Source organism: Asparagus officinalis, chromosome 1, assembly GCF_001876935.1.
Source record: "Asparagus officinalis chromosome 1, Aspof.V1, whole genome shotgun sequence".
In the NCBI taxonomy this organism is placed as follows: domain Eukaryota; kingdom Viridiplantae; phylum Streptophyta; class Magnoliopsida; order Asparagales; family Asparagaceae; genus Asparagus; species Asparagus officinalis.
The window spans coordinates 80486691-80498162 of NC_033794.1; the positions used below are offsets into that span (position 1 = coordinate 80486691).

An 11472-nucleotide genomic window follows, 5' to 3' on the forward strand; every position below is an offset into this window, starting at 1 on the left:
AAAACTAGCTAAGATATGAATATAAAAATCAAAAGATAAATAAGCTAGATAAAAGAGTTAAAAATCTTCTCTATAAACCCAAGGAGCTGTAGATAGATGATGAGGTTGAATTCCTCAGTTGAAATCAAAAGCTTTCCTCCTTATGAAAACTCCCCTTTTGAAACAAACTTAAAAACAATGCTTAAACCCAAACTAATCTCTTTCAAAACTTGATTAAACAATTTTTCTTCATAAATTTAAGAGTTGAATGCACTGGGGTATTTATAGGCACTCAAGACATCAACCAAAGTCCAGAGAAAAAGACAAAACAGCTCAAAAAATGAAAATATGGAAACTGCAGAAAACTAGCCGTTATGAGCTTATCAGTTGACTGATCGGGTTTTATCAGTCGACTAATGACCTGACCATTACAGACAATCAGCAGCTTATCAGTCGACTAATGACCTTTATCAGTCGACTGATGGATCATCAGTCGACTAATAAGTCGACCAAAATGAAACAGAGAGCAAATGGTAATTGCATGAACTTTCATCAGTCGACTGATCAGTTGACTGATTTCATCAGTCGACTGACCAGTCGACTGATAACAGGTTATCAGCCTGAATTGATTTTAAAATTGAGTTTCAAGGCTCTATAAAAATAGTAAATAAATTCTAAAAAATATAAAACTTTGTAAACAACTTATAAACATTTTGACAAATATGTTTGAAAAGGAATTTTACAAAAAGGTCCTCATATTTGTAAAAACTTAACGTTTATCAAAAATATGCATAATACATGTTTTTGTTGAATCTTGAAAATGAAGTTTGACATGTAAGAACATGTGGAAACCTTATGAAATGTTTTTATAAACATTATAAAACATGAATATAATGTAAACAAGATTAATAAATCAATATTGCATTGTTTTCTCAAATAAACCCATTTTGTAATAAAATAAAAATTGTGTGTGTATATATATATTGAGCTTGAAATATATTCACACAATATACACTACAAAACAACTACTATACCAAAACTTGATAGATGTTCAATATGCTTGATATATTAAGATTAAAATATATTCACACAATATACGCTACAAAAACAACTAATATACCAATGCTAGATGGATCTTTAATATGCTCGTCTTGGTTGCGGATGAAGCTTGATCTTGAATATGACTTGATGTGTAATGGCTTCATTCTACTATTCCGCCAACCTTCATTTGATGTGATCGTGTAGGCTCAATCCATCCAACCTTCAACTTGGATATTTGTGTAGATTACCTAACAAAACAAATGCAAACACTCGACACACATTGTTAGGAGTTGTTTATGATCATCAAAACAAGATTAGAAGATATAGGCTCATAACATGAGACCTAACAATGAATTTTATGAGTCGACCCATAAGCTATTTTTAGCCTATAATGGCTAAGGTATAAATGATGAGTCGACTCATGAATTTTATGAGTCGACCCATAAGCTGTTTTTAGCCTATAATGGCTAGGTTATGAGTCGACCCATGATTTTTATGAGTCGACCCATAAAGTGTCTGTTACACAGTAACAGCTATTTCCAGATTCTGTTTATTGTGTGAGTTTTTGGTCATTTCCTTAGGGTTTTGGCTGATGTCTTGGGTTGCTATAAATACCCCATTGCATTTACCTCTCCCACTATCTAAGAAAAGTTTAAACAAGTTTTTAAAGGGTGTTTAAGTATGTTTAAGTTTTGGTTTAAAGTTTGTTTGGTTTGTGAAGAAGCTTTCACAAGTGGAGGAGATCATCTACATTGTTTGAGCTCCATTTTAATCCATCCCTCCATCTTGTTTCTTCAGAGAAGAATTTCTAAACTCAATACTAGCTTTGTATTAATTATTTGTTGTTTATCATTTTTATCAAGCTAGGGGTTTACATTGAGTTTATAATTGATTTTCTCATTGCTTACACACACAACCATTGAGCTTATTGTATTTACATACATTGTATAATTAGGTTTTTGGGAGTTGTAACAATTGAGAGTGAGCTTAATTGAGTTCTCATCTATTGTAGAGAATAAATTTGTATTTGTGAGCCTTATTTATGTAGATCACTTTGTAATACACTTGTACACCGAGAGGAGTGTGTGGTGAGAGATGGGGTCATCCTAAGAGGAGTGAAGTAGGTGGTAATGCCTAGAGAGATATTGTAATTCCTAACACTTGAGGGAGATATGGACTAGAGACCAACACTTAAGAGGGTGTAAAGTAGGATTACAAGAGTGTGGATTGTAAAGTTTTTGGTTAGCTAGAAAACCGTTATTGTATGGTGTAAACGTTAATCGGGTGAGCATAAAAAACCCGGTTTATGTTAGTGAATTTCTCTCCGGGAGTGGGGAGCGGAGACGTAGGATAGAAGGTCCGAACTCCGTGATCATATTATGTGTTTGCATTGTTTATATTGCCCTATCACAATTGTATCTTTAGTTTTGATTGTTTACTTTTGTGTTAATTTATATATCCTTACATATATTTCATCATATACCTCTTTGTTAGGATATATCTCTTTATTCATATTGCATATTCTCGCTCATATCATATTGTATATCTATCTTGCAAGAATAATTCTTTAGTAAGTTTTAATTGGCATAAAATCGGATTATATTAGCATAAGACCCTAATCACCCCCCCTCTAGGGTCTAACAGGGTATAGTATAGAAACGTGACAGGTTCGACAACATGATTGGTGTGACTATAACTTATAGTGTATTAGTTTAGTTTTTATTAAATATCATTATTTTACCATATAATTATTGATTGTGGCATTTGTTTGTGTAGGAGCTTAGATTGAGGCATTTTCATGATGAGATACATATATTTCATCATTAATGGTATGACTCTATTGATTCATCAGAATGATTGTGAACTTCTAAGAGCAAAGATCGTTATTGCATTTATCTCAGAGGAATCAGAAAATTTGCTAGAAAATACTTTTACCCAGGAAGTAAACTCTTAATATATATGTGTCTAGGATGTCCTTATTATCGAAGTTGTAATGTTTTAAATCTGGGTACTCGATTGTTTCATGTTGATTTTGTAGTGGTGATTTTGGACATTGGTTATAATTGTCCAGTTAACTTTATTATTTGAAGTTGTATGTAGTGTGTTGATTTTCGTAATGGTGATGTGTAATTATTATTTCATACTGTATTATGTTCTTATTATTGAAATTGTATCATTACATATCAGTCTACTTGATGTATTATATTGTGTTGATTTTGGACACTAAATTTAACTGTCCAGTTAATTATTTCTTAGTGTAATGTGACTCTATAACTCTATGTTGATGGGAAATGGCATAGATGATGACAATTTCAAAAAGATGAACCTTAATTTATGCATTTGGGACTAAGTTCTAAAGTTCCATGTTTCCGGTTTACTAGTTGGATTTATAAAGTTTTGTTATAAAATTATGAAATGTAAGTAATGGATAAAACATATAGACATAATCTAAACATTCAACATTTGAACAATTAAATTACATTTATTGATTGATTGGGGGACCAATGCAAATTTGTAAGCTGGTTAAAGGCTCACATTAATTTATCATAAGTGAATTCTCGTTGCAGAAAACAATACCGATTAGATTTAAATTAAATGGAACACATTTGACCGTTCGAGATAAACTTATAAGAATGTAAAAGAATTACAAGTTAAGAAGGCAAACAGCCGTCATCTACCAACAATGCACTAAACTTATAAGAATGTAAAAGAATTACAAGTTAAGAAGGCAAACAGCCGTCATCTACCAACAATGCACTGTTTTCCTCTGTATTTATGCAGTTCCTTTCACTGTGATGTAAGCGTCCAAACATTATACATGCATTATCAGTCATGCTCTCAGTACAAATGTTTCACTCGATGACTCACTAAAGCTACTAAACTGAATGATTAATGTTACATTTGAGACGAGTAATACAATGTTAGAGGTTAGCCGCCGCTTTCTTCAAGAATGGGCTGTCTTCAATAGTATCTCGAAAGTCTGCTTTCAAGAAGATAGTCTGAAAGCCCAAGCATGCGGCCAAGCCAATTGAGCTCTTGCTGCACCTTCTGAGTTTTGAGGAAATGAATCTATAAGTTGTCCTCCAATTCATTTGGGAAATGCAATTTCTCCATCGCAGACTAAAATTTATATATAAATGTTAATAGGTCATAAATAAAAAAGCACAACAAATACAGCCATTTAATGATGAAGAATTAATTCCATGAATAGCTTACTGCCTCAGTTTCATTGTTTCTACAGTAGAATGTATTTTATAAACCCCATGATTTGCTTAATCATGTGTCCATAATTGGCTAAAATGTCCAGAATCATACTCTATCACCCCTTATTAGTTGTAAATGAGAGAATTCTACACCATGGCTCTTCGAAGTTAAGGGGGGAAGCTCAAAAATGATTACTAATTGTTTGCAATTTTTAGTCTTTTTGGTAGTAAATGAGAGTCTTCTACATCATTGCTCTTCGAAGTTAAGGGGGAAAACTTAAAAATAATTGCTAATTGTAGAAAGGGTGAAGAAGATTTAGCGGCGGCCAATACAATTTAAGCCTTGCTTCTTCTTCTTATTCTTCTTATTCTTCTTTTATTTTTTTTATTTTTTTCTTTATTTGGTTTTTTTCTGTAAAGTATTATGATGGCTGATGTTCAGGTGATGCTTTTGTTCGAAGGCTTCAAAATTCCATGTCTAAATTAAGGGGGAACTATCAACTGTTATATCCTAGCTTGTGGTGAGTGACGACGACGATTTGTTCGCTCCCCATCCTGTTATAACTGTTATATCAACTTTTGGATATGGGACTTTTTAAGTTCTGTTCGCATCCCTCTTGTAAATTTTTTATATTTTAATATATTTTCAATGAATAGGTCACCTTGCCTTCTTTTTCTCTAAAAAAAAGACGGGAAGATAATTAAATCAATATTAAACCCTATAGTTTTTATCTAACTTGGACTTGAAAATAGTTTAGGCCATACAAGTACGTGAATAAATTTAAAACTTAATAGATCTCAACATTTCAGATAACCTTAGGCATCTGAAATAAGAAAGGGAAATAATAAAGGGAAAGGATAGACCATACAAAAAAATCTGAATGCAGTACCTTGATAGCAGCAACATCAGATGCTGGAGGCTTCAGGTCCAATGCAATACCAAAGTAGAACATGTCCTTAGCATGCATATTAAGCCTCTTGTGAATCTTCCCCATCAACGCGTAGATGCTGCTCTCACATGGAGTGAAGTCCTTAACCTGCTCCAAATGCTTCAATGTCCTATATAAATATCATAGGACAAAGCTCCAATATAACAAAGAACCAATATATGGTTGGATATTTTCTTCATAATTAACTAAAGTAACAATGTTCAGGTAAATTACTTATAAACATTAGCACTTTCAATATTAAGTTTTGTACTGGTAAATCATGTTCCGGAATGCATAAAAAAGAGTATCACCAAAAGAAATCAATACATTTATGACAACCAAATTCCAAGGTTACTAATTTGGTCCACAGTGATCAATTTTATTGAACAAATAATCTTTAATTGTAGCTGTACTCATAGTTTGTCCACATATTATCTAAATTATCAAACAAATATGTGCACTGGATATCAATCGGAAACTGTCCATGTATAAGTCCTATATATTTTAATCTACAAACTCCATAGAAGCCTCAAGACTATTTGAGTGGTACTTGAACCCATCAAAATGTTAAAATGCAATTTGCTACGAGTATTCACATTGGAAAAACAATGGTGTCTTATCACCGCAGACATGCATGTTATTCAAATCGTGCAATTTTCTGAACTTATAGCAAAAGGAGATTGTAGTTCCCAACTTGAGGTTGACATAACACACCTTAAGGTACTGATGATAAATTGCAAAAGGTGCATAATATGATAAAAGTGGTAGCAAATCTTCAATTATACTCCCCACATCCATTTCTGGTGCAGCAACTATCAAGCTGCAAGATGAAAAGCAAAAAAAAATGCAGCACTGTAACAATCAGTCAATAAAATCTTGTTTAAAGATACTTTATCCCAATTTTCACCTAGTAAAGCTTATGTCTTCTGATGATGCCTGCCTTCCTGCAGGTATTGGTTTTTGCACTAAGGAAGAAGTGCTCTGATGTGTGTCATCAACTCCATCAGAAGAACATGGCAATAAGGACGCATTACAGGCATTATAATGCAGTTCGAAAGACTGGACGTTCGGGTCCTTTTCAAAGGAAATAGCGACATTGTTTTGAGATAGAGATAATACAGAAAATGGTGCTTGAAGAATCCTGCATCAATAAGCATCAGTACTTCAATAAGTAGACTGCGAAAAATACATATCCTCGTTTCTATATAATTTTCCTCTTCGATTGTTATGCGGTTAGAGCATGTAAAAGGGATGCTGGACTGTACCTGCGGTATACTTCATTACTGAAATTGAATATCCTCACTATATCAAGGGAGGGTGGCTTTGTTCCAAAATAGGTACTGCACACATGACTTGAACCTGCAAAGTAAAAGACATAGTCAACATAATTTTCCAGTAATATCTCAATATCAAAACATAGACACAAAATTCTATGTTATGAAAGAATGAATTTTAATTTTTTGGCATATATAAGCCTAATACATTTTATAGGTTTGCGGATCAAAGCTATCATAGTAACTAAACTACATAACAGATATGTAGGACGGACACGGATCTGACACGGTCATCCGACACGCCAAAAGAAGGCAAATCCTAAAAAATACATAGGATACGTGTGTTCGACACGTGTGTCCGACACGGACACGACACGACACGACTTCATGTTATGTGTGTCCGTGCTTCATAGCATAACAGGTTTATTCATATATAGCAGCTCATAAACACTCAATGCTCTACATGAAGCCCATCTTCCAATGGTTAGGGAGGGCTGTAATTAGTATTGGTCTATTAAGATCAACATGTTGGACCAGTGAGGTTAACTTGAACACTGTTTGCTATTATGATGAGAAGTTTGAGGGAAGGAAATGCATGCTCACCAACTAAGCAACTGAATGATCTAAGTAAACATGTCGATGACCACTGGCAACAGGCTTTTTATAAATTTAGCTCTCATTTATTTTTTTATTGGATAATTAGTACTTGCATATCGAAGAACTATATTGGATCCTTTGAAATATCATAGATAACATTGTTATTCTAACTATTTAGTCTTTTTCTTACAACCATCATAATGTAGTTTTACATATTAGCTGGTTGGTATATATGAATGACATGTTCTGAACACAGATATTCAATAAGCCATTATCAGAGACTGCGTGGACTCATCAACCTTCAGTACAAAAAAGATAAAGACTGCTGTGGCTGCTCTCTTGTATTAGTACAAAACTAAAAATTTTGTGTACCACAAGCAGTAGAAACAAATAAATCTTCTCTATCCTCAAACTCTTGCCATTTTCTAAAATTAACTTCCATAAGAGCTCTGTTGTTTTTCTATTATGAGTGTCAACTTTATCTTAATCGAGAGAATATCGGGTTACCCATGTGAAGAGCTTGCCCTTGCTATCTAGGCCTCAGTAATCAGGAAAACTGAGAAGACTGCAAGACTCTGGTAAATCTAGACTACCAGAGCTCCTCTCAAAATTAAGAGGCTTTGTTTGGCTAGATAAGAAATGCTTAACTTACTTGAATTAACCGTAGAAGAAATGAAACAGTCTTAGAAATATGGTAATACAAAAGGAATACTACGAGAGAAAAGGATAAATAAATATACAGTATAGAGCTACCATTGGATACCTGAAACATGTCTGGAGACTTCACAAACTCTATAATAGCCCGCACTGCTTCCTCTTTAGTTTCATTAGTTGCATATGAGTCCTCATCCTCACTTGAAAATGTTGCTAGGTACTTGTTCAGGAAATTAAAAGAATCTTTGGCCATGCTGCAAATTGAGAAAGCAGAATCTCTATATAGCTACTGCAGAAGGAAATGAAAATAACATAGCTTTTAACATCAATATGTACCTTTTATTATCCTTCAAAATGTTAGAGATGGTAAGGAAAAGATCCCTCTGATCCACTTTACCAATATTCCATTCTTGTAACAAACTATCAATCTTTTTAAAAGAAGGGATGATATTTTCAATTACTTTCCCATTTGTTGCCAAGTCAAGCGCTTTTGTATAAACAAAGAACCTGCTGTAAGGTTCTCTAACAGGTTGTAGAGATTGAATAAGCTGCTCAAAGCATGTTACATGTGTAAGAGAGAGCAGCCAATTAACAATTCTTGGATGAAGACAATACATTTCACTTACATTTTCAAGCGCAGAGCGGGTCTATCATTCGGTTGCTGTGCGACTTTTGCAGAAATGAGTTTTGCCATCTCCAGTGCTTCATCTAGACTGCTAGCTCTTGTGACAAGGTTACATATGACAGTAAATATGCATTCCAGATCTACAATCACATAAAGAACGGTTGTAGGTAAATACGTAATAAGAAATAACTCGATATGACAACTAATTTAATCTAGTAATTTAGATATGAGAAATTGACAATATCTTATAAGCACTGAACATAAATATTTGAAGTTATAAACCATTGGCAAGGTGTTACTATTTGATTGGATGTAAAAACAGGTTACTATGAATTCGGCACTTAGTAGCATGACTTACTTTTTCCACCCAATAACAAGAGGGTGTCAAAGATCAGTATCAAGTGTGCTAAACATCAGACATCAAGGTCATGTCAGAAAGAATATTTCCACATCGGATGGCGGCTGTGTTCTAAATATCAGATGTCAAGGGCATGTCCGTGTCGATCCGAAAAATTCCACAGCGGATGATGAATACCAGGGTATATTGGAGATATTTAGTAAATATCAGGAAGTTTGTTCCAACCTAAGTTGCATGGAAACGGGTAGGGGTACATGTACCGGTAGGGGTGCACCAGTAGGGGTGCAGGTAACACGCGCACGCGCGCACACTATATATATATTGTGAGGAACATGGTGCTTAGGCATACCCAATTCACCCAAAATAGACATACCCAATTTCAACAACACACGCATACGGTCAAGGTGGCCATTATGAGGAACATGGTGCTTAGGCATACCCAATTCACCCAAAATAGGCTTAAGGCGTCAATATTCAATAGGAGCTCCTAGACGCTATAATGTGAGGCCTCAGAGCTGCCTCCGCCAAGGTAGAAGCCGGGACTGCTTTTTAAACAGCCTGATAGTATAAAACAAATGTCCTATTGTATACAGGAAAACTGTAATGAAATAATGCAAGAGAATAAAAGTCATACTCATGGCCGCATAGTGTATGAGCATAAGCAAATCTCGAGTCTAGTTGCACTGCACGCAGAAAATTTTTCAGTGTAGTTTCATGATCTTTCAACAAACTATAGCAATTTCCCATGGCACACCTACATCACCATTTAGCAAATAAATCATGAATCCATAATAAAAAGTGTACAACAGAACACAACAGATAGAGAAAAACATATAAGGAGAACCGAGTGTAAACATAAACACTTCTAGGAACAACCACATTGAAATATTAATGAGAAACAAGCATAACTGCAGCAAGGAGAAGTGTGCTATGTACACGATTTAAAACTCTCACTTAAATTCAACATTTTTTGTCAAAAAGATCCAAACTTTTAGGCTCTCGTCAAAAGCAGGAGCTTCACCATCTGCATTAGGTAAGAACCACAACAATTGATCATTAAAAATATGGAGGGAACGCATCAAGCAAGTATTATAAAAAATAGCATGGGTAAAGTTTACATAAAACTCATAAACAAGGCCAGGATGCACTAAGAATAACCAAGATGTCAAAATTCCATGGATTTCGCTAAAGCAAGAAACAACATGAAATGCCTATGAATATATAGCTAAAAAACCACAGTAAAGTACCATAAAAAACCAACAAAGCCTGCACCTCATCAGGTGGTACTGTAGTAAAACAAACATGAAATGTTAAGGAAAATCTTTCAAGAACAGGGGGAAATATAGACTATAGGGAGAGCCAATAAGAAGCTAAGCTTAAAATGCATACATGCTTCGATAAATAATACCTGTCCAGACTGTTCTTCCAGCAACTAACTCATTAAAAACAGTAAACTCGTACCTGAAATCAATAAAAGAAATTTGCATCAGTATCAAAGTCTAACACTAAAAGAACAGTGTTATTCAGAACTCTACCATGGCTACTAACTATGTGTCAATCATGCAGGTATTAGTTAGAGTTATATATGAGTTGACACAAAAATATTGTCATTAGTCAATGCTAGCATAACTTCTGTACTACCTCTTACAGTTCAATAGGTAAACTAAGTTCAAAGGAAATATAAAAAAGTGATTGGCTATTCAAAAGTTCAGGAAACTAAGATCTGTGTTAATAAACTATGACTTATAAGTGTTAGCAACAGAATATGATAAACATAATTTAGGCTTTGGTTTGTCAGGCTCTGATTGGAAAGATTGCAGGTTTGAAATTTTTTGCAGATAGAGAGATAATAAGCATACTTTAAGCTTTTCTTACTAATGCATTGTTAAGGTGTAGAGGAACAATAAGAATGTCTACTAAAGAAGAACTTTTTATCTGCCTTAGCATACATTAGATCTTCACGGACATGATAATCATTCTTTTTTAAAAAACTTATTTTGAAAGTATCATTCTTTTTTATGTAATTCTAGCTGACATGAGAATTGTCAGATGTAGGTAGGCAACCAGCCAATGGAAAACTTTTCGTCTCAATCTCCTTCTCACTACATAAACTATGAGTCATATATTGCTTCAAACTCTCTTTCATGCTCAAAACAAACACCCCCCTACTTGCTCACATATATAAGCTCGACATGACAAGATTCTGTACCAACATTTAACCAATTTACTTGTCTTGTCTACATAGGACAATAAATGGGTCTATTAAGCTTCCTCTTATTGTCCCTTTTGCTTATTCTTGTTCATGATCTTTCTTTCTATCTAGCGGCAAGTTGTATTGCTCATCTCTCGTCCCTCTCCCTCACCTCTATCTTGAGCTCCCCGACCCTCCCCCTCAACCCCTCGATCTCCTCGTTCGTCGACTCGATCTGATCCAAAAGTCGTCGCTCCTCCTGCTGCCACGCGTGGCGGTGGCTGGCGAAGATCTCGACGACGCGGGCGTTGGCCTTGGAATCCTCCTTCCTCCTCGACCTTAGGGTTTTTAGCTGGTTCTTAGCCTGGAAGAGCTTGAGGCTGAGGATTCGGTTGCGGGGAGAGAGGAGAGGTAGGGGATGGAGGATTTGGGGAGGAAGCCTAAGAAGACGGCGAAGGAGAGGCCAAGATAGATGGAGAGAGATGAGGGGTTGGGGTCGTAACCGATGAAAAAGAGTAAAGTGGCTTATCAATTGAGGATACGTTTGGTAACTAAATTTGGTGGAAGGTTATTTTGGGGAGGGTAAAGTTTTTCATGAACTCCCTCTTTTAAAGGGTAATA

General features: G+C 35.0%; 1 protein-coding gene across 4 annotated transcripts; it reads right to left on the reverse strand.

Annotated features, from left to right (window-relative positions):
• On the reverse strand, positions 3763–11363 carry LOC109826558 (cell division cycle protein 27 homolog B-like). 4 transcript variants are annotated; one of them, XR_002243294.1, is made up of 7 exons: positions 11024–11357; positions 9295–10121; positions 8304–8442; positions 8014–8225; positions 7787–7931; positions 6418–6511; positions 6110–6293 (listed from the first exon to the last, which is right to left on the reverse strand). XR_002243294.1 is itself a non-coding variant. In XM_020393594.1 (5 exons), exons 2-5 carry the CDS (start codon positions 9737–9739, stop codon positions 3982–3984), a joined length of 501 nt encoding a protein of 166 aa, XP_020249183.1. In that variant the 5' UTR covers positions 9740–10121; positions 11024–11363; the 3' UTR covers positions 3763–3981. The 4 variants fall into 4 exon arrangements, 3 of the variants coding, with proteins under 3 accessions (XP_020249183.1, XP_020249190.1, XP_020249179.1); XM_020393594.1 differs by lacking the exons at positions 6110–6293; positions 6418–6511; positions 7787–7931; positions 8014–8225; positions 8304–8442 and adding exons at positions 3763–4068; positions 5114–5282 and having other exon boundaries at positions 9295–9414; positions 9615–10121; positions 11024–11363; XM_020393601.1 differs by lacking the exons at positions 6110–6293; positions 6418–6511; positions 7787–7931; ... (1 more) ...; positions 8304–8442; positions 11024–11357 and adding exons at positions 3763–4140; positions 5114–5282 and having other exon boundaries at positions 9295–9414; positions 9615–9684; positions 10069–11007.